This window comes from Barbus barbus (genome assembly GCF_936440315.1).
Source record: "Barbus barbus genome assembly, chromosome: 24".
NCBI lineage: Eukaryota > Metazoa > Chordata > Actinopteri > Cypriniformes > Cyprinidae > Barbus > Barbus barbus.
The window spans coordinates 3,967,766-3,991,926 of NC_136752.1; the positions used below are offsets into that span (position 1 = coordinate 3,967,766).

General features: G+C 37.4%; 2 protein-coding genes across 4 annotated transcripts in view; both read left to right on the forward strand.

The window, feature by feature from the left end:
• Positions 1–24,161, forward strand: part of snx14 (sorting nexin 14) — a 38,991-nt gene that overhangs the window by 224 nt on the left and 14,606 nt on the right. The window contains exons 1-13 of one of the 3 annotated variants that reach the window (XM_079375865.1): positions 5,936–6,101; positions 6,535–6,676; positions 6,920–7,040; positions 15,471–15,547; positions 16,523–16,601; positions 16,695–16,738; positions 16,842–16,929; positions 17,048–17,132; positions 17,383–17,539; positions 18,600–18,675; positions 18,915–18,959; positions 19,049–19,129; positions 19,325–19,439. In XM_079375865.1, the coding sequence (XP_079231991.1) occupies positions 6,540–6,676; positions 6,920–7,040; positions 15,471–15,547; positions 16,523–16,601; positions 16,695–16,738; positions 16,842–16,929; positions 17,048–17,132; positions 17,383–17,539; positions 18,600–18,675; positions 18,915–18,959; positions 19,049–19,129; positions 19,325–19,439 (1,105 nt within the window). In that variant the 5' untranslated portion in view covers positions 5,936–6,101; positions 6,535–6,539. Of the gene's footprint in view, positions 1–5,935; positions 6,185–6,534; positions 6,677–6,919; positions 7,041–15,470; positions 15,548–16,522; positions 16,602–16,694; positions 16,739–16,841; positions 16,930–17,047; positions 17,133–17,382; positions 17,540–18,599; positions 18,676–18,914; positions 18,960–19,048; positions 19,130–19,324; positions 19,440–24,161 lie in introns of those variants that run through there. The other 2 variants (XM_079375867.1, XM_079375866.1) reach the window with 2 other exon arrangements.
• On the forward strand, positions 632–3,301 carry LOC306844040 (cannabinoid receptor type 1A-like; the record flags this gene model as incomplete). The annotated part of the gene is made up of 1 exon (XM_079375869.1): positions 632–3,301. One exon carries the CDS (start codon positions 632–634, stop codon positions 2,075–2,077), a length of 1,446 nt encoding a protein of 481 aa, XP_079231995.1. The 3' UTR covers positions 2,078–3,301.

Genomic DNA, 24,161 nt, shown 5'->3' on the forward strand with positions numbered 1-24,161 from the left:
ACAAACAGAAAAGTTAGTTGTTTTAATCTACAATGCGTCTGGCAGGGACAGTATTCAAGCGGTAGCTTATTAAATATTATATACCATAATATTACAGTAAATGAATCGCGAAGTTCTCCGTGACTCACATACTGCGAAAAAACGGAATTAAACTTCAATTGAAATTCTTTTCTCGAATAATGACACTGATAAGAGCACACAGGTGATAATGTACATTACAGCTGAATATATGCACACACAAACTAGACTGTCCTAAATGTTATTAGTTATAGTTTATTCGAATTTCTAACTAGGCTATGTTTTAGAGATTAAAAAAGGGAGCTTTTTTCCTCACTAATATAAAGTTGCCAGCTGCTTTATAACTGTATGTATGGTGTTTTACATTTGAGTCCGCAGGCATCAGTTATTCAAAGCCTAGTCTCTTAGAGTAATAATCCCTAGGTGCCCATCCATGCAAGAAAAACAACAAGCGTATGATGGCTCGTCTGAGAGGGCATCTATTTCTGTGCTCAGTGAAGCATCGATCGAGCTTTTGAGAGCTCAGTATTCTCTGATCCATACGTCTTATTTGAACAAACGTTCTCTCAATTTCAATTTCATCCAATAGGTTTCCTTCAGAGCATCTCTGACCATGCTGTTCCCTGCCTCAAAGTCCGATGTTAAATCTGTTCTGGACGGAGTGGCAGAAACCACGTTCAGAACCATCACTTCTGGACTGCAGTTCATTGGTAATAACGACGTCGGCTATGAAGACCACATCATCAATGGCGACTTCGGCAAAAGCGGAGGATACCCTCTGCCGAAGCCGTTCGCAGCCTACCGCAGAAGCTCCTTCGCTGATAAAGTGAGACCGGATGAGGAACTCATCATAAAAGGTATCCCCTTTTACCCCACTAACAGCTCCGATGTGTTCGGGAACTTCAGCCTCGGAGATGAAGGGAGCAGCCTGCAGTGCGGGGAGAACTTTATGGACATGGAATGCTTCATGATACTGACTCCTAGCCAACAGCTCGCCATTGCCGTGTTATCTCTCACGCTGGGGACTTTTACAGTATTGGAGAACCTGGTGGTCCTGTGCGTGATACTGCAGTCACGTACCCTGCGCTGCAGGCCCTCCTACCATTTCATAGGCAGCTTGGCCATCGCAGACCTGCTTGGCAGCGTCATCTTTGTCTACAGTTTCTTGGACTTTCACATCTTTCACCGCAAAGACAGTCCGAACGTGTTTCTGTTCAAGTTGGGGGGCGTGACGGCCTCGTTCACCGCGTCTGTGGGAAGTCTGTTCCTCACCGCTATCGATCGCTACGTTTCTATCCACCGCCCGCTGGCGTACAGGCGCATTGTGACGCGCACCAAAGCCGTGATTGCCTTCTGCATGATGTGGGCGATCTCCATTATCATCGCCGTGCTGCCGCTGCTGGGCTGGAACTGCAAGCAGCTCAACTCTGTCTGCTCCGACATCTTTCCGCTCATCGACGAGAACTACCTGATGTTCTGGATCAGTGTGACCACCATTCTGGTCATCTTCATTATTTACGCCTACATGTACATCCTCTGGAAGGCCCACCACCACGCGGTGAGGATGCTGCGGCGCACGTCTCAGAAGAGCCTGGTGGTGCACTCCTCCGACGGCACCAAGGTCCAGACCGCCAGGCCGGATCAGGTTCGCATGGACATCCGCTTGGCCAAAACGCTGGTTCTGATCCTGGCCGTGCTGTTGATCTGCTGGGGGCCTCTCCTGGCCATCATGGTGTATGATCTGTTCTGGCGGATGGACGACAACATTAAGACAGTGTTTGCGTTCTGCACTATGCTCTGCCTGCTCAACTCCACCATTAACCCAATAATCTACGCTCTCAGGAGTAAAGACCTGCGGAGGGCCTTCCTCGCCGCCTGCCAGGGCTGCAGGAGCACCTCCAGCACGACCCTGCAGCTGGACAGCAGCCTGGAGTCAGATTGTCAGAGGAATCAGCACATCGCCGCCAACCGTGCGGCCGAGAGCTGCGTCAAGACCACTGTGAAAATAGCCAAATTGACAATGTCCGTCTCAGCGGAGACATCGGCAGAAGCCGTTTGATTGTACCGCCGGCCGGGGGATGTTCGAATGCACCTCGTCTCAAAAGAATGTCATGGAAAGATACATGCGTAGAGTTCAAAACACAAAGCTGCTTAAGTTATCACTGGTTTGATGAAGTGTTAACTATGACATTTCATCGCTTAAAGTGCCAAATTTGATTTATTTTGTTGTTTTTCTTCTCAGAAAAGTTGGGGCTTTTTTGTTGTTGTTGTTTGCCCTTATATTTAATTGTAACGTGTGGATGTTGTGCGTGCTTTATGAAAGTTTACTATATTTTTATACTTTCAATTTTTCTTTTTTGAACAATGATATCTTCTCACATGGGAATAAGGGGCTAATGATCTTTTTAATAAAACCATGTAAGTATGAATTCAAATATATATAGATATATCTATGTAAATATGTGTAAAACTCTGTGGTGATTTAGTGTATCCAACATCATTATGATAAACGACAAAAAATAAGAGTCTCTCTGATTTTGAGATGTCTTGTTTTGCCAATGAAATAAATGTTCAATGAAACTGAAAGTATTATAATAGGAGTTCTGTCGCGCCTCAAGTACAGGAATAATGAAAGGACATTTGTTTGGTTCTGTTAAATGTATTGAATCTCGTTTACTAAGATATATTTGGTCGTTACATGATGCTTTAGTGTTATTGTTGTGAGGATCAGAAACAAAGACGACTATTTTCAACAATTTTTTATTTTACAAGATGGCCTGTAGTTGTGGTTTATCGTCACAGATAATACAGTGACTGAAATAACTGTGTTGGATTTGAATCTGATTGTTCATTTTTATTTTGTCATTCTGCTGATGTATTTGTAAAGTAAAATTAATTTTACAATATGCACAAAGCCCGGAAATAAATAAAAATGATAAAAAAATAAACATTTGTTAATAGAAAATTAGTATTTAATCTTGTAGTTAATCAACAAACAATTGAAATGATTGTTATTAATATTCCTTAAAGCGTGATATGGTGTGGTAGTGCTTTTTGTTTGCACGGTTCAAAAGTATAGGTACATTTCTTACATGAAATGTATCTACTTAAGTATTGAAGCTTAAACATCATAAAACGTCACAGTGGCTTTTGTCCCAAAGTAGTTCTTGAAAGTCTGTCTCGAAATGATGTCTTAAAATACAGAAGCTGCTTGCACACTTATGTATCACAATTTAGTCCATTTCAAGTTTTTTTTTTTTTTTTTTTTAAATAAAGTCAATACTGACCTAAACTGTGTATTGGGATACTTTTATTTAAAACTGCAAATCATTATGTCAGGTCATTATGGAGTCAAACCCTGGTCATGTTGCATATATGTGACCCTGGAGCACAAAAGCAGTCTTAAGTTACTGGGGTATATTTATAACAATAGCCAAAAATACACTGTATGGGTCAAAATTATTGATTTTTCTTTTATGCCAAAAATCATTAGGATATTAAGATCATGTTTCATGAATATATTTGGTAAATTTCCTACCATAAATATATTAAAACTTCATTTTTGATTAGTAATATGCATTACTAAGAACTTCATTTGAACAACTTTAAAGTAGATTTTCTCAATATTTTGATTTTTTTACACCCTCAGATTCCAGATTTTCAAATAGTTGTATCTCAGCCAAATATTGTCCGATCATAACAAACCATACATCAATGGAAAGATTATTTATTCGAAAAATTGACCCTTATGACTGGTTTTGTGGTCCAGGGTCACATACTGTTATTGTCTGGTTCCCTCTAGTGGATAGTTACAGTTTCATAGTTACAAGAGTCATTTTCAAGTTCAAGTTCAAGGACATACAGTGGAACGAAATGTGTGTATTGAAGGACCACAGTGCTACATAAATACAGACATACAACAATGAAGTAAAAACCACTATAAACCTATACACAACTAACCTACTGACAGATTTAACTATAAGTATACTATATATAAGTATTAACCCTATACAAACTAAAAGGATAAAAAATACAAACTATACGAATGCTTCACATAAATACTGTTCTATTACAGAAAGCAATGATTACCTTCAAATCAATGCATTTTTTTGTGAAAAATTTAGTTCTTTTATTCCTTTTATGTAAAGGATAATGAAGAGTTATCATCACAAAATTATCCCTGATGTCTTGATCTGGATGTGATTTGAAATAGACAGCATTAACAAAAAATGTAACAAAGAAATATTTTAACATTTTAAATTTTACAGCATGATTGTGTAGTTTTTTTCCAAATAAAACCATAATCCTAATCCATCTTCAATGGAATCTCAGAGCTATATAGTCTTATGATGTAGCAAGCAAATACATGGCATATTTGTCTCATAAAACTTCAGTCCATGTAACAGCAGGGAGTTGTTGGCTCCACGGCCAGTGATTGTGCTCAATGCCGGCAGACATACTAAACACTTCATTTGAAAAACTCGTACCTTGATGTTTAATGTACTAGAACAAGCAGCCGGCAGAACCAGATTTCTCTCACGCTTGTCATAAACACAATCCACCACCACTATCTGCAAAGGAACGACACGGTAACCCAAAAGTCAATATTTTTAATAAGCAATTTTTCTCTTACTTTTTCTTCTCATTTTTTTTTAGAAATCCATTATAAGAAAACAGCGAAACGCAGCTTAATGTTCAAATCAACAACCGTGCAACACAGAATTTCTGTCAAACCTTAATAGTCATAAACACTATCTACAGGCATTATAAGAAAAACACTTAAATTGGTTTTAATATACTGAGACAGTCCAAGTCATCAATAATGCTTACAGATAAAAGTGAGTTTTACAATAAGCTTTACCATAGAGAAATAACTCTGGTAAACATAATAATACTGTCTATCTGGTGTTGTTGCGTTGCCTATAGATATATCTACTGACAAGTGTGTGAGAAAGCTGCTTGTTTATTTAGTATATTAAGCACTGGCATAGTCCGTGCATCCTGCATGTCAAATTTGTATCTAATATTTATCTCTGCAGATTTGAGACAGACATTAAGCAATGGCAGTTTTAATTCATGTTTACTCTGGAGGTTATGGGCTGTCCAGAGCTGTAGTCCTCCCCTAAAAAGGATGGCGCTAGAACTTTCCAAAAATTGCTTGTATTTGTCCCTGCTACATGACAGATATTACCATAACCATGATTCATTTTAATTTAACTCTATGTTTTAGGTTTTTACTCTGTTAGATTTTAATAGAAATGAATTTAAATATTTTTTTTCTAGCCCAATTAGAGGTTTGCTGAGGCCCTCTTGTGTGGTTATTGAGAATCACTGGCATACAGAATATTTTAAAGCATAAATCTGAAATCCCATATGCCTACCTCAATCATTAATATTAGCTTTGTGATAAATTATATATATATATCATTTTATGCATGGGCAATGCATAAGTTTAACATAAACCAACATTTGACGTATTTCTATTTTACTCTAATTTCTAATTCTAAAGGATTTCATTCATATGTTTGTATTATATAATATAATAATATGTTTATATAGCGTACACAAATCAGGGGTTTAACCTAATCAAACACGTGAAAATACAAATTCTGTATTTTGTGCTGTGGACAAATCACATTTTCTGAAGCAATTTTCTTACTATTTGTTGAATAGAGCCCAAAAAGTGAAAAATGTTGATGAATCTTTCATATACGTATGTGACCCTGGAGCACAAAAGCAGTCTGAAGTCGCTGGGGTATATTTGTAGCAATAGTCAAAAATACATTGTATGGGTCAAAATTATAATTTTTCCTTTATGCCAAAAATCTAAAAAAAATAAATAAAATACAACTCAGATTTTGTATTTTTCCTTTCGAATAACTCACCTTATTTTGTAAAGGCTGTCCACTGGACTTTTATTTTGAAACGGTGTTTTGGCTGCATCCGTCATGTTAAACCCGGAAGTGCTGCTCGCGTAATTATCAGTAATCTGTGAAACAACCAGCTGAATGATCAAAACATTGGAGTCAGTATGCGTTGATATGTTTTTATAGTTTATATCAGACCTGCGCTTCGTCTGTGAGGTGAGAGGACTATAGTATCGCACTTAAACTGTCATCTAAGCGCAAATATCTGAGTGTTATTAACACTGTTTACACATATGCAGGTAAAGATGATCAGACTATCATCATCCACTACTGTTAGATATAATATAATACTTATCGACGACAGTAACAGAAAGTTAAGGTAGCAGGTACTTTGGAGAATCATGTAAATACCATGAGAATATGGTAATATTTGGTCTTCTCTACGTATATAAATGTAAATAGGTATTGTACTATGGTATTATTCTGTACCATGGTAATATTATGATTGTTTTGGAATTGTTTACCATGTAAATACATGAATATGGTGATTTAATACCATGATATACACAATATAAAATATCAGCACAATACACCACTGTTGTACCTAAACAATAAACATGATTTATAGTGTGATACTTTCCTTTTTTAGATATAATGTCAGACCCTCGCTCAGTTCTGGGGCTTGTGAGGAGAGGTCTGCGGTTAGATGTGTTTAAGGATGTTGCTCGTCAATATCCAGTCATTTTCTGTATCTTCACCTTTATGATCTCCTCCACCATCATCCTCAACCAGTGAGTATCTTTACACACGTATTTAATCGAGACATATTCAGCAGCATTTAATTTTTTCCTGTACCTGTTTAGTTTTCCATGAGCATTTTCCACCTTCTCTCTGACTCTTTCAATTGAACAGGCTGATTAGTGTACCTTTTAGAGCTGTGTAAATGATCCCTGTTATGATTGCTGATTAACAAATCTATACCCCTGCATGCAGAAAAGTGCCTTTTATTTGTTATCTTTCCACTTTGTTTCCAGATATCTCCATATTCTCTTGATATTCTGGTCATTTCTGGCTGGAGTGATCATATTCTACTGCTCTCTCAGCCCTGAATATTTGCTGCCGAATATTCTCATCTCAATAAAGACCAAGAGGAAAGTAAGTATCAGTAAAAACAGATATGTCTAACTTTAAAACCACTGTTGTGACCATCAGGATTTGAGAAAGAAATGTCTAGTCAGAAGCCAGGAGTGCAATCGTGAGAGTCTGTTATAAGAGATTGTTTGGTTACACAAAATCATAAAAGTTGCAAGTGAGACTTTGCGTTTCTTCAGTGTATGTTTGCCAAAAATGTGTGTGTTGTGTGTGTGATCATTGCTGTATATTTTTTGTGTCTGAAAAGCTGCAGGGTGGTAACCTTACTCCAGTGTTCAATATTTCAAATGTGAACAATAAGCATCAAAATAGCCAAAACATGATATTGTAAAGCAATCACAGACTACGCATTTACACGCCACATCTCCCTCCTCTTGATAATGCTTAACAATAACCGCAGTAGTGGCCTTTAACCTACTGAGATGGGAGCCTCAGTAAATTGCACAGTCTTAAAATAATGGAATGGAAGGATGTTTGCACCGTTATCAGGAAAGGTCCCAGAGCCGGGACTCAAGCTCAGGTCACCTGAAGTGCAGCTGCACTACATGTTAGAGTGCTGCCCATGAGGCTGTAACGTAAACGCACAACAACATAGCTAAGATTGTTGTAAAAAAAAACACAACATAGCTAAGATTGTTGTAAAAAAAACACACAACATAGCTAAGATTGTTGTAAAAAAAACACACAACATAGCTAAGATTGTTGTAAAAAAAAACACAACATAGCTAAGATTGTTGTAAAAGAAAACACACAACATGGCTAAGATTGTTGTAAAAGAAAACACACAACATAGCTAAGATTGTTGTAAAAGAAAACACACAACATAGCTAAGATTGTTGTAAAGAAAACACACAACATAGCTAAGATTGTCGTAAAAGAAAACACACAACATAGCTAAGATTGTTGTAAAAGAAAACACACAACATGGCTAAGATTGTTGTAAAAAACACACAACAACATAGCTGATTGTTGTAAAAAACACACATAACATAGCTAAGAGTGTTGTAAAAAACACACAACATGGCTAAGATTGTTGTAAAAAACACACACAACAACATAGCTAAGATTGTTGTAAAAAACACACACAACAACATAGCTAAGAGTGTTGTAAAAACACACATAACAACATAGCTAAGATTGTTGTAAAAAAACATACAACATAGCTAAGATTGTTGTAAAAACACACATAACAACATAGCTAAGATTGTTGTAAAAAAACATACAACATAGCTAAGATTGTTGTAAAAAACACACACAACAACATAGCTAAGATTGTTGTAAAAAACACACACAACAACATAGCTAAGATTGTTGTAAAAAACACACACAACAACATAGCTAAGATTGTTGTAAAAAACACACATAACAACATAGCTAAGATTGTTGTAAAAAACACACAACAACATAGCTGATTGTTGTAAAAAAACACACACACACACACACACACACACACACACACACACACACACACACACACACACACACACACACACACACAACAACATAGCTGATTGTTGTAAAAAACACACATAACATAGCTAAGATTGTTGTAAAAAACACACACAACAACATAGCTAAGATTGTTGTAAAAAACACACACAACAACATAGCTAAGATTGTTGTAAAAAACACACATAACAACATAGCTAAGATTGTTGTAAAATAAACACAACATAGCTGATTGTTGTAAAAAACACATAACAACATAGCTAAGATTGTTGTAAAATAAACACACATAACAACATAGCTAAGATTGTTGTAAAAAAACACACATAACAACATAGCTAAGATTGTTGTAAAAAACACACAACATAGCTGATTGTTGTAAAAAACACATAACAACATAGCTAAGATTGTTGTAAAAAAAACACACATAACAACATAGCTAAGATTGTTGTAAAAAAAACACACATAACAACATAGCTAAGATTGTTGTAAAAAAACACACATAACAACATAGCTAAGATTGTTGTAAAAAAAACACACATAACAACATAGCTAAGATTGTTGTAAAAAAACACACATAACAACATAGCTAAGATTGTTGTAAAAAACACACATAACAACATAGCTGATTGTTGTAAAAAAACACACATAACAACATAGCTGATTGTTGTAAAAAACACACATAACAACATAGCTGATTGTTGTAAAAAAAACACATAACAACATAGCTAAGATTGTTGTAAAAAAACACACATAACAACATAGCTGATTGTTGTAAAAAACACACATAACAACATAGCTAAGATTGTTGTAAAAAAACACACATAACAACATAGCTGATTGTTGTAAAAAACACACATAACAACATAGCTAAGATTGTTGTAAAAAAACACACATAACAACATAGCTGATTGTTGTAAAAAAAACACATAACAACATAGCTAAGATTGTTGTAAAAAAACACACATAACAACATAGCTGATTGTTGTAAAAAAACACACATAACAACATAGCTAAGATTGTTGTAAAAAACACACAACATGGCTAAGATTGTTGTAAAGAAACCACACAACATGGCTAAGATTGTTGTAAAAAAACACACATAACAACATAGCTGATTGTTGTAAAAAAACACACATAACAACATAGCTAAGATTGTTGTAAAAAACACACATAACAACATAGCTAAGATTGTTGTAAAAAACACACAACATGGCTAAGATTGTTGTAAAAAACACACAACATGGCTAAGATTGTTGTAAAAAACACACAACAACATAGCTGATTGTTGTAAAAAACACACATAACATAGCTAAGATTGTTGTAGCTAAGATTGTTGTAAATTGGGGTGGGCGGTATGACCAAAATTCTGATTCATGGTATGACTAATTTTATTTCATGGTAACGATATATTTTATGCAATAGTTATTTATATATGTAGTCATTCTGAAAATCGACAAAAGGGTTTTATATAGTAAATAAACTCAAATACGTTTGAAATGAAAAGTACTTGTTTGATTTTTCTTTTACTTTTATTTGGTAAATTATTTAGTAAAAGCACTCTTTTAACTTTTAGATTAATTGCCCTCAACTGATTGATATTAAATGCAACTTGTAGGTGCAATTAAATTTTAAATAAGGTGTGTCCGAATTATTATTATCTCATGTTATTGTTTTATTTCAATCAGTTTATAATATCGAAATATTTTATATTGAAACATCTTATTCATAATAAATTAAATTTACGTCCTTTTTATTTTGTAGGATACTATTAATACTAGTTATATTGTTTAAATGTGTTCCTGGTATTTGCTTATTATACTGCATTTTAAAGGGGCTTGTTTTGCTCTTTTTGTAATAACTGGCAACCCTTCACCTGGAGCTTTAATTAAAAGAGGGAAGAGTGTCAAAAGTGTTCAATAGTGACTAGAAGGAGAGCAGCAGTATGCAAACTGAACATACACTAGACAGCTACTGTTAGGACTGTAAGTAGCTTAATTTATACACACATTATAACCATGTCATTATTTGACTCCAGCCTGGTGAAGAATGACACGACTCAGCTGTTCATATTCGCCTCTCACCGTGTAAGCATGTGCGCATCTTCTGCATCATTAAAATGGGATCAGTTCATTTGAGTGACAAGTTGAGAGACGTATCGAAATTACAGGAGTTTATTATTAGTGTCCGATCGTTTGGAGTTGGAAAAATATAAAGAGCGCTGTTGCACTCTCAATATTTAGTTATTCTGTCTAAATTCCATATGCACAGAATAAAAAAAAAAATCTGTTACTGTTGAAATTGTATACCACGGTAACGATATATATCGTCAAACCGCCCAGCCCTAGATTATTCTTTGAGTCCAATCTATAGACTCAGGGCAGCAGAAGGCAGTTCTTGGGCTGGATATAAAACATTCGTTACGCCTCCCCTAGCTGGAATCATAATTGCTTTTCAGAAGGAGAGGGCCAGATTGGTTGAAATCATGATCACCCTGGGCCTGGGGCTAAAGGTCTAGTTGTCCCCACTCATCAGCAGCCCTGTGTAGAGTATAGCCAGGTGTTTTCAAGCAGACGGTGAGATGCACTTTCAGTGCCAACTGGTGATTAGGAGTATGGTGGGTGTATTGTCAGTTCCACATAGGGTTGCAAAGGGGTGGCAAATTTCTGGTAAATTTCAGGAAACTTTCCAAAAAATCCTGGAAAGTTTCCAACATTTCTGGAATGTTTCAGAGATTTACTGGAAATTTTACACCTTTTTGCAACTAGTCCCACAGCTACAATAGTTTCAAAATGATTTTCTGACACCTCTCTTGTGCAGGTGAACACAATTAGGTTTCCTAGGGTCGCTAGGGATTCTGGGCCCTTTGCACAGAATTGGCTATCATATCCCCCTCGAAATCACGTTTGGCAATCTCAGTTGGGCCCTCCAAAGGACATTGTTGTGGGCCCCTCTAAGCCTCTGTGCCCAGTGCACTCTGTCTCTCTTTTCTCCCGGTTGAGACGCCCCTGCTAGGGATGGTCTCAGTTTCTTCATGTCTAGTAAATTATCAGCATGTGTAGCCAACCACTCTACAGAGTTCATCTGGTAGAATCTGAAACACACAGAAAACAAAGCATAAAGCAGTGTATGTTTGTGATGGGAAACAAAATTACTTGTTTTATATTCCCACCGCCCTCTTACTTTTATGCAGTGTGGTGAGCTTATTAGTGAGCAGTGGTGGATCCACTTTTCACCATTTGAGGGACCCATCACGCCCTGTAAGGATAAGTTCTTCCTCATGTTCTGCTAACTCCCCAGTCCCATCATTGGCATACGCTCATCTGTCCTTTACTTGAACTCAGGAGGACATTATATGGGCCTTAAGTCTATGCCCTAATGTAGATGTTGTTCCCAGGAACCAATGCATTCCTTTGCCTCTGTCCAGTTGTCCAGCTTTGGTATGCTCCACAAACAACTCTGCCTTTAGTGGAAGAGCAGAGAAAATATATGGGTCTGTGACAACTGGGATCAATTTGCCAATACACTGATAACTCTGTAATCTACAGTCAGCCGCTTGGTACCATCAGGTTTTCTCACTGTCCACATGGAGTCAGTGGAAGTGATAATTATGCAGATAATTATGATCCCTCTCTTAACCAGCCGTTAACTTTGCTTGATCTTTGGTTCTTCCTTTCTTTGCTTGATGTTTGATTTGGTTCTTCTTTTTCTTCTTACATTCTATCCCTTTTCCCCACAAATACCAGCACTCATCTATAACGGGCTGATGTCATGGGGACCTCTGAAAAGCAGGGGTCACCCCAAGTGCCTATGCAGCTGGGCATCTGACCTGCTTGTCTCTTGCATAGGGTCCAATAATGAAGTCACTATTGACAATAGTGCTTTTTTCGGATCAAGGCTCAGGCCTTATAGCCATATCCCAACAAATGGTCCCTTGTTACCCTGCTGCTTCAGCAAGTCATTAGGGACAGTGTCTCTCGTTACCATACCAGAGTGCATAATGTATGCTGACATAAGTCTCTCGATGTAGTCTGCCCCATCAGTCCTGGCCTTGTGATTAACAGACGTTACCTTGGACCAATCAGTTTTACTTTTGATACAGTCTTTCAGCAACTGTTAGATCACTTCGTTCTCCACTCCCAATTCCCAGATATAATTTCCCCTTGTGGTCAACCTTCCTATAGCACAGGAAATCTCCATCTTCCCTGTGACTTATGCTCTTTGGATGCTCTTTTCACAGGGTCACCTATTTTCTTAGCTCACATACTAAGTGTGGTTTGGTCTGGTGGTTTACAGTTGTAATAGGTCTCAGCTTCTTCTCCGCTACTCTTAGTACTGCTATTAACCATAAGGGGGCGCATTTTACTCCCGGCCTTCTGGCAGGAAGGAGTCCGTGACATCTTCCTGATAAGGGTCAGAGTCTGTATATGAGTCAGGAATACAGAGAGGAAACTGGGGGAGCATATGCAACAGCAGCTGAGCTCACTCACAGATGATTGCTCATTGGGAGTCTGCAGCTCACTTTCAGATGTTCCCTGTTGTCTCTGTAGAGCTTGCATCTTGTTACAGCACTAATAAGTCAATATTAAAGCAGAGAAAAAAATATAATTGGCTCGCAAAACTCCCTGCAGAGATTTCTACAACTTTTGAGTAACAGTTTTAACAGCGGCAGAAACAATGTGGAAAATACAACATCTTGAGGAGGGAGAAAGGAATTTGTTTGTCTGAAGTCAAACAACACATAATAGCACATAATAGCAGGAGAAAACCCTAAACATGCCATCTAGACACAAACACATTGTAACCACATTTAAATAAATAAAACTAGATAAATATATGTTCTTGGTCTTAACAATCACCAACTTGCTAACTTTTGCTCCAGTTTATCATCAAGCTCCCTAATATGCTCCTTACATTGGGAGTTTTCAATCTTGTGCCGGTCTTTCGTTACTTTGTCTGTATGCCTTCAGTGCTTTGACCAAATGATAAAAGTCCACCTATGCCTTTTGGCAACCTACAAAAGGCTATATGTATATTGTTACGACCCTGTCTAGGGTAAGGCCGCAACATAAACTGGAATCAACAATCAAAGATCCTTTATACATTTACAGAACTACAAGTGAAAGCACGACTTCAGGGGTGAGCAAAATCCAAAACAACAAACAAACACCAAGCTAGCTCCTAACAGAAAAGACTAAATTCCCTAAAAAAATGGAAACAAAATAAAAATACAATGTTACCCTAACTCCCCATCTAATGAAAAACAGGAGAAAACTTTTACAAAGAAAATGGCACTCACCCCCTACAGCTTCCAAGTGCGAAAGAGTATTTACAATACTTTACCAAATATACAAAATGGAAATGAGATTGACAACAATTTATCAACTAAAAAAAATTCACACTGCACACAACAGGCAAGCTAACAGCACTGTAGCAAACACACAATAGCACATGTGCAATACACAAGTTGAGCAGAGCTCCCCCCTCAGGTGCTGCAGATCCTTTTATTGCCTCTCCTTGGTCCCATTAGCACCAATCAGATCTGGAGATCACTTGGGTAGGATCCAATCCTATGAAAGAAAGGGTGGGACAAAAGAGAAAGAGAGAGAGAAAGGACCAGCAAAGCAAGACAATACGTCTCAAGACATAACATATATAGGTGATATGTAGGCTATTTGAGTATATAGTGAACTCATTGTCATGTTCAAGAAACCAGTTTGAGATGAGTTGAGCTTTGTGACATGGCACGTTATCCTACAGTAAGTACACTGTGGTTATAAAAGGATTGACATGGTCAGCAGCAATTCTCAGGTAGGCTGTGGCGTCTAAACAATGCTCAGTTGGTACTAAGGGGCCCAAAGTGTGAGCCATTAATACAAGGCAGGATAGATGCTTTCATATTGTTTACGCCAAAATCTGACCCTACTATCCGAACATCGCTGCAGAACTTTTTTCCTCTTTATTTGGTGAGCCTGTGAGAATTGTAGCCTAAGTCTTCTGTTCTTGGCTGACAGAAGTGGCATCTGTTGTGGTCTTTTGCTGCTGAAGACCATCTGCTTCAAGGTTTGATGTGTTGTGCATTCAGAGATGCTCTTCTGCATACCTTGGTTGTAACAAGTGGTTATATGAGTTACTATTGCCTTAGGAACCAGTCTGTCCATTCTTCTCTGACCTCTGCAACAAGCCATTTTTACCCATGGAACTGCTGCTCACAGGATATTTTCTCTGTTTCGGACCAATCTCTGTGAACCCTAGAGATGGGTTTAGATAAATGGGAAACATGATACTGGTCACACATCAGCACTCTTTGAATGCTTCTCACCCAATCAAATTTGAAGACTGGAACTAACTGTTAACTAACTGTTAACTAATTTCAACAATATTGTCTACAGATTATCATTATTATCAGCATTTCTATAGAATACCTTGCATCTAGATATTAGCCAAAAACCTCTATTAACTGCTAGTTATAAATTAAGTCACCTTTATTTTTATAACGCATTATATAATAAATAGTTTCAAAGCGGCTTCATAGTAATTAAATGACAATCAACTTCATCAAATTCATTCAGATTCTGCTGGAAAGCAGCTCTAACACATCAGTAGTGTCATTATTTAGCTCCAGTCTGTTCAGTGCTGATTCAGATCAGTTTAATAACTTTGTACAGTTCATCAGTTATGAAACATGTTCAGCTATAAGCAGCTCTACTGAAGTGTCAGTATACAGCTCAAGTCAGTTGATTCAGTTCAGATCCTTTACAATGTTGATTTGTCAATTATGAAACAAATTTGATTCAGCTATAAAACATCTTTACAGAAGGCAAAAGTGTCATCATCCAGCTCAGTTAAGCTTAAGTTTTGTTGTCATCTGATAATGTCAAATTGATAATATTACTGAATATTTTATATCCTTTAAACCCTTTTGAGATGGTCTTACTGTCTGTATTGTATTAATGATTAATATACTGTATATCTGTGTATCCTCAGCCACAGAAACAGCAGGAATTGTTCCCGCTGGGTCACAGTTGTGCAGTATGTGGGAAAAAACAGTGCAAACGCCACAGGTATGAGCTGAAATCTTACAAACCTTTCATCAGCTTGGGTATATGTCTACCCAAAACCAAAAGAAAGCAATAAGAAATTATATTTAGAACACTTCCAGTTCTACCATCGAGTTTTCTTTAATGGGTGTTTGGTTAAAATGCCTGTGGTGGTCTGTAGTGAACACAAGCTCAAGATATTTTTGACTCAAAATATTTTATTCTACAACAAATCTACACCAGTAAAAGCCACTTTTTTAAGCTTTTTCTTGCAAAATATTATAACTCAAAATATATATATAAAAAAAAGACTGAAAGAATTGACGGAAGCTTAGTTATATTGACGTCATGTGACCGTGATGTAGTTTACGTATAGCTTACGTTTAACTTTTTTATTCTGGCTATTGTATTTTGGATTCAGAATTCATATTTGTGTTAAAGTTCAAGATTATTTTATACTTCTTTTCTGCAACTTTCCAAAAGCCAAATGGAAAAATCCATTGGTTTTTGTTAAGGGATCCAGGTCAATGCAAACGTCTGGGTTGGCCTACAAAAGTAGGGGGGAAAAAAAGTCTATTTTTTGGACAAGATTTTGTGTTCACATTGTTACATTATATTCCTGACAAGTAAGCAATTTCAAACCCTTAGCCACCAGCCTGATGTAATGTGGAAAAAAAAATCCTATTTAAGGTTCATTATTCATTTTTCAATTATTTAAATGCAGCTACCAATGGTAGTATCTCTTAGCATCTCTGTGTTTGAGCAAGGACTGAGAACATGATATTGGGTTTTAAAGACTTTCTTTCAAGTTTTGCATGTTACATTATTCATCTTGGGTTTCAACTTAAACACAATAAAAATTCTGTCTTGAAAAAGACAAACCAAACAAATACTTCGGTGGTATTCTGCACTAAAAAAATTAAAGGACAATGTCAGTTCTTTTGCATTTGGACATTTTTTTGCTTAGATAATGTAACTATTTGTGTATTTATTCCAAAGACCTACCCTTCTTCTGGAGAACTATCAGCCATGGCTGGACTTAAAAGTGCCGTCCAAAGTGGATGCCAGTATTTCAGAGGTAGATTCATAATGCCAGTCCTGAGTAAGATGATATATTATAAGCAAATGAATAAATCTTAACTAATAAATCCTTTGTTTGACTTCTCTTCAGGTTTTGGAGTTAGTTCTAGAGAACTTTGTGTACCCATGGTACAGGTATGGCTGCTTTAAATGCAAAAGTTACTTTTATTACAGTGTTTTAGCTGAAAAAAAATGTAAGCAATGTTAATTTTTTTGTTTTATGATGTTTTGCAATCAGAGATATTACAGATGACGAGGCGTGTGTCGATGAACTGAGACAAACGATCCGTTTCTTTGCTGCAGTTCTGGCTCACCGAGCACAAAGAGTACATACACCTTTACATAATCTATTTCTGCAATGAATTCTGTACTGATATCACAATTTACATACTGTAGCTTTCTGTAGATTTATAAAGTGGCATACTGATTGAAACTGTCCTGTAGGTGGATGTTCCCTTAGTTGTGATGGACAAAATGATGAAGGCTGCTATGAAGCACATTGAGATCATAGGAAAAGCACAGCAGAAAGGTGCGTCCTGTGATGAAATCATTCAATATTAGAGGAGCTTAGGTCTAGAATCTCAGTAAATAATCGAACTACCAAAAGATGGTTGATTCTTTGAACTGAAACATGAGAGTTGCTTTCCCATTGTCACCTATAGAGCATTTCTCTTGTACTTTTCTTTCAAGGCTTTATCTTATAAAGGACATTTTGCATTTTGGCACCATCAGTTTAATCAAATTTGTTAACCGTCTTTTTGTATAAATTGTGTGAACAGTGAAGAATACAGAGGGTCTCCAACAGGCAGCACTAGCCGAATACGGTGCTGATCTGCATGTGGCCTTGCGGAGCCGCAAAGATGAGCTGCTATACTTGAGGAAGCTCACAGAGCTGCTGTTTCCTTACGTCATGCCCCCTAAAGCTACAGACTGCAGGTACATCTCACACACACACACACACACACGCACGCACCGGACACTCCTGTTCAAAGGTTTGGAGTCAGTACGTTTTGATTTTAAAAGAAGTGTCTTATTCTCACCAAGGCTGCATTTATTTGAAAAATACAGTAAAAACTGTAATATTGTGAAATAATATGTGACCCTGGACCACAAAAGCAGTGTTAAGTCGTTGGGGTATATTTGTAGCAATAGCCAGCAATACATTGTATGGGTCAAAATGATTGATTTTTCTTTTATGCCAAAAATCATATTATTAAGTAAGGATATTAAGTAAAGATCATGTTCCATGAAGATATTTTGTACATTTCTTACTGTAAATATATCAAAACTTCATTTTTGATTAGTAATATGCATTGCTAAGAACTTCATTTGAACAACTTTAAAGGCGATTTTCTCAATATTTAGATTTTTTGCACCCTCAGATTTTCAAATAGTTGCATCTCAGCCAAATATTGTCCGATCCTAACAAACCACACATCAATGGAAAGCTCATTTATTCAGCTTTCAGATGATGCATACATCTCAATTTCGTAAAATTGACCCCCATGACTGGTTTTGTAGTCCAGGGTCACATATATACAATAATGGTTTCTATTTGAATATATTTTAAAATGTAGTTTAGACTCCAGTCATCAGTGTCACTTGATCTTTGAGAAATCATTCTAATATGCTGATTTGCTGCTCAAGAATTATTATATACTCAGTTTTAAAAAAAATTCAGTTTGAAAATTCAAAAGAACAGCATTTATTTATTTGAAGCAGATTTTTGGTAGCAATATAACAGTCTTTGCTGTCATTCAGTTGATTTAATGCCTCCTTTCTTGGAAAATAAATAATTAATTTCTTTATAAAAACCGAATTACCGTAAAGCTGAACAGTAAGAGATCCATGTTAAACATCTTTAATGATGCAAGCGTGCATTTACCCATTATATATGAATGTTTCTAGGTCTCTAAGTGTGAATTGCTCTGTGAAAAGTGTGATGAGGATCAGCTGATGTTTCTATATTCGTTTAAGCTTTGTGGTTCGTTCTCAGATCTTTGGCCCTGCTGATTCGAGAGGTCATGACAGGCTCTGTTTTTCTGCCAATAATGGACTTTGTGGCTGATCCTGTGAGTGTAACCGCTTACCGTAAATGAGGACATTAAACTGTAGATATTTTCTCTTTGTCCTTCATTAGTGCATTAAATTGATTACAGTTGTCGTATGCATGTATACACACACACACACGCGCATACACAAACAATATTGCAATCGCTGCATTTGATACACCATATAAATGTAAATTGTTGTATTACTGTGAGGGAATCTTGTAGTTGTTATTCATATTCATGAATCACTTTTTTTCCAGGACACAGTGAATCACATGGTGCTCATTTTCATTGATGATACTCCAGTGAGTGATTCAAGCAAATGAATTATAGTCTGGTCAATCGGCCTTTTCCTGCCATTTAAACATTTGTTTTCTGTAATTTCTGCTGTTAGCCCGAGCCTGTTACTGACCCTTCATCCGCACTGGTGCCCTTCCTGGAGAAGTTTGCAGACCCACGCAACAAGAAGTCCTCGGTGTGTACTTTTACTCAACTTAATATTTAATGCTTTCAGGATTTATAAAGGCATCTAAAGAAAAGTGTTGTAGTGAGAAGGTTTATCAATTTCAAATTTTACGTACTATATCATTTTAGTGTTTTTTGAGTTCTCATGTCTAGCAAATGTCTCAAACAAAACCTTGCGGGTTGTTTTTGTATGTTCTTCTGTCAGGTGTTGAAGTTGGATTTGAAGGAGATCAGAGAACAACAGGATCTGTTGTTTCGTTTTATGAGTTTCCTGAAGGAGGAAGGAGCGGTACACGTCCTGCAGTTCTGCCTGACTGTGGGTGAGGACATGCTTTTCACTGCACAGTGCACACAATGCATGATAGTCTCATTTGTAAATAATCTGATGGGAAGATGTGGGTTTCTGTTACCAAATTATGTACAAGTATATTCATTATATAGCAGTCATATGCTAACTTAAAAATTACAAAGAAGGATTAGAGAATGAATTTCATCTTCAAACAAGGTGGGAAGATTTTGCACACTTTTAAATTCTCACCTACTTTGGTGTTTCTTATCTGTTGTCTCTGAATTTGGTCTATGTCATACCCACCTCAGAAAGTCAGGTCCAGGTTTGAAAGAACCTTATAAATCTATTAAAATTGGACTGGGCACCAGTTATATTGTGGTTCTCACATGGGGCATCAGATGAAGTTTTGATCTTCACACAAGGTGCCAAATTATGAAGTGAGTTTTGGTCACCCATCACTTAAGGTGAGTGTGAGAGTGTCAGAAAACTGACAGAAGACGGTCACATTAGTAAAACATCAATGAAAATTTGCAGTCAAAGTAGTTCTACTCAAAAGTAGTTCCCCAAGTAAGCAGCTTGACATTGGTTAATGCATTAAATTCACATATTCGGAGTTCAACTTGAATCCCAATCAAAATCCACACGGGGATTTGTATTGTATTTTATTTATTTATTTATTTTTGCTTCACGTAAAATTTCTGATCACGCTGATTGAGATAACTACATTGCATTCCAAGGTACACTATATGTATAAAAGTATTGGGACACCTGATCATTACACCAGCAGGGACTTAATATGAATTTGGGCCCCACAAGATTTTGTAGTGTTTCTGTGGGAATGTTTGCACATTCACCCAGTAAAGTATTTGTGAGGTCAAGCACTGATGTTGGATGAGAAGGCTTGACTCAAAATCTCCATCCAGTTCATCTCAGAGGTGTTGGATGGGGTTGAGGTCAGGGCTTTGTGTGAGCCAGTCAAGACTTTATGGACCTTGCTTTGTGTTTTGAGTCACAGTCATGCTGGAATAAAAAGGGCCTTCCCCAATCTTTTCCCACAATTTTGGCAGCATAGCATTGTCCAAAATGTCTTGATATGCTGAAGCATTAAGTTTTGCCTTCACTGGAAGTAAGAGGCCGAGCAGCCCAATGCCTGAAAGACAGCCCCATACTATAATCCTTCCTCCAACAACATTTACAGTCGGCACAATGCAGTCAGGCAGGTAATGTTCTCCTGGCATCTGCCGAACCCAGATTCGCCCATCAGCCAGCCAAACCGAGAAGCATGACTCGTCACGCCACAAAACAGGTTTCCACTGCCAGTGAAGCTGTGCTTTACTCCACCCTGTCTGACGACTTGCCGCTGTTCCCAAACGCTTCCACTTTCCAGTAATACCATGGAATAGTGATGTCCTATTCTTGAATGAATCATTCTTTTGAGCTGGTTCTCAGGAAATAACCATTGAGCCAGTTCACAAAACCAAACTGAATTGACGCAAAACGCACAGCCGAAGTAGCTTGTCCGATTCAAAAAGTACCGAATGAGCCGATTCAAGTAACTTTCTAAGTTTGCAGAGGATTGCTGAGATTCTGACAAGTTAGTTGCTGACATTATATGCACGTGTGTATCACAGAGTAACTTTCTTTAATAACAAACAAACAAAACGTCCTGGAAATATGTTTGACTAGTTTTATTAAATAGGCCTTGTCGTAACGTGTCCCGTGCTGGTCAAAGGGAGGTGGTAGATAGGCTCAGGACTCAGATATCATCCAAAGAGGACTTTTATTAAATGCTAGTGGAGAAGTAGGGGTATACACATTCACAGTAAGAGAGGGGAAAAAATATAAACAGAATTAGGAAACTAATCAAACAAACCAAAAATATATATATATTTTCAAAAATAAATAGGAACTTAACCCAGTGTCCCCTTTGACGTTAAACGACCAAAGAAAACAAACTGCTACAGGCAGCAAAATCTACATCGGACACTTTAAGCAGTATGCCCCCACCTTGTCCTCCCAAAGTTCAGTTTAGACTGACTTATATATCCTAAGACAGACTCATTACACCTAAGACCATACCAACTACAGCGGCACCAATATCAGAAAACTTGGAAGCATAAACACAAGCTCTTTTAACCATTTAGACCATTAAACTTCAAAAATACATAAAATAAAAACATAAATGCAATTCTTTAACATAAGCAAAATGTAAGCAACATCATAAGACATCTCTTCATGTCTGCATCACCAAGAGTTAAGCCCCCTCCTTATTAATAGAAATGGTTTAACTCAACTCAAGAAAAAGGGACACTGTAGTCCCGCCTCTTCCTTTGAGGAGTCACAAGACCAGGATATGCATGCAAGGTAGCTGTTTACAAATGTAAAAACAAATACAGACTTGAAATAATAAATAACACAACTACGACTTGTCTGTGTGGTTAATGAGAAAAATATATCATAAGGGAACAGTTGTAGACATAACACGTTGTGATAACCACTGATATGTGCACCTATCTGCAGTCAACACAAACCGCATGATATCTTAAACTGTATTATACATTACCATTAAAGGATAATGAACCTAATAAACTACAACCTAGTCAACAGAAATTTGTACAGACTTCACATGCTCCCGCCACCGCAGTGGTGATGACGTCACCCCAGCACCCGTCATCACACGCCCCACCCCTTAAGCCCGTCACTCATTATAGTGACGGGACAAAAAGTCCGCTACAACATTCTGAGCTCCAGCCCTATATGTAACTTGAAATTTATAAGGTTGCAATGAAAGGAACCAACGGGTAATGCGGGCATTGATGTCTTTCATCCTGTGGAGCCATTGTAAGGCACGATGATCAGTCTCTAAGGTAAAGTCTTTACCAATGAGGTAATACTTCAAAGTATCTAATGCCCACTTGATATCCAGTGCCTCTTTCTCCACAGTAGAATAGCTAACCTCACGGGGAAACAATTTCCGACTAATATACTGCACCGACCTTCGATTTTCGCTGTCACCTTGACACAAGCAATCCTCGAGATCTTGATAGGCTGCCTCACACTCAGGTGACCACACAACCTTTTGGGGACTGTCCTTCTGAGTGAGGTCAGTGAGTACTGCAGCTCGGGTGGAAAAATTGGAAATAAAACGTCTGTACCAGCCTACCAGACCTAAAAAGGACCTCACCCACTGTTTGGTTGTTGGAGGCGGGTAAGAACGCACAGCCTCCACTTTGTCCACTTGAGGTTTAATTACCCCACCCCCCAGCACATGCCCCAAATAAGACACCTCAGGCTTTGCTAAATGACATTTAGTGGCATTCACCACAAGCCCAGCACCATGAATTCTCGTGAATACAGCCGACAGGTGCTCCAGATGGTCTTCCCATGATAAGCTGTAAACAACCACATAATCAATGTAGGCTGCTGCATCCTCCTCAGTACCTCTCAGTACACAGTCCATAGTTCTCTGAAACCTGGCTGCGGCCCCATGAAGAATTTGGATCTTGCATGCATTCATTTCTATGTGCAGAACAGTTGTATATTACTTAAGAATATTTAAGAATACTTATTTATCTGAAAAAGTAGGAAGTTGGGTTGAGTTAACATCAATTTTAAGCTTTTCAAACATCCAGTAGTTACGAATAGACTTGGATGGATCTTTGTGGCCTCTTAAAACTTACTAAGCTGTTGGGTTGGCTGTTGGCCAATGTTGGGCCACCACTCAGAGTCTGTTGCCTAGTATTTGCTGTGTTGTCCACCAATTGAGCATGTTTAATGGTCAGACTGTTTGGCTGTTCAGCTTACAAGATGCATGCTAGCTGGCTGTTGGCTGTAGTTTTTTTCAGTCTGTTTTTTTTTTTTTTGGACCCACCACACTGCTAGTTCTTTGATGTAAGTCTGGTGTGCCTGGGCCTTTAAAAATGAGTTTCAAGATGGTTAAAGGGCAGTTAGTTCATAAGAAACTCCTTGTGGACCAATGGGAAGTCCTCTCCTTTCCATTCCTTGCACTGGGATCTTCTTGCCTTCTAAGGCATATCTGGAAGTTGTTCTTTGCTGCCTTATATGATGACTTGTGTTAGTCCACCAAGATCCAAACAAAATGTAGCAAATCTTTCTCCACTGTGGAAGTCATAGTACTCGGGCCTGAAACTTTTTATTTGTCAGATGAATCCCTTAGCTGTAAAAGCTGTTTTTGTTGGTGAAATTGAGCAAAAACTGACAATACTAACAATGTTGTGTCAAAAATGTAACACAAAATTAACTTGTTATTGATACAGTTGCATAAAATCAAAATTCACATTTGCAACCGTGCACATATTTGGGAAAAACAGCACTCTTGCTTGTGTGACATTGTTAAATGTCAAATGCAAAATGCAAAACCCCACACAAGGACATTTTTTTTCCCCTAATATCTTGAATTTTAAGGGCATATAACTGCATTCTAATAGGCTCCTTCATGTAGTCAGTCGTCAACCTGCATCATGTTTGTCAGAAACTGCAAACAATTTTAATGACATACTGTATGGGGCGGGGTGTGTTAAATACGATTATAATTTTAAGATGTTAAAATGAATTTCTCCAAATTAATATGTTAAATTGATATCTCTAAGATATACTCATATAAAATGTATATGTATCATTCAGTAGATCAAGACTATCCTGGTTTACAAAAGAATTTAGTATATCATGTATTGTGAACAATAATTGCATGATGTAAATGTATACACTGCTTAATTAACTACAAGGTTAAATG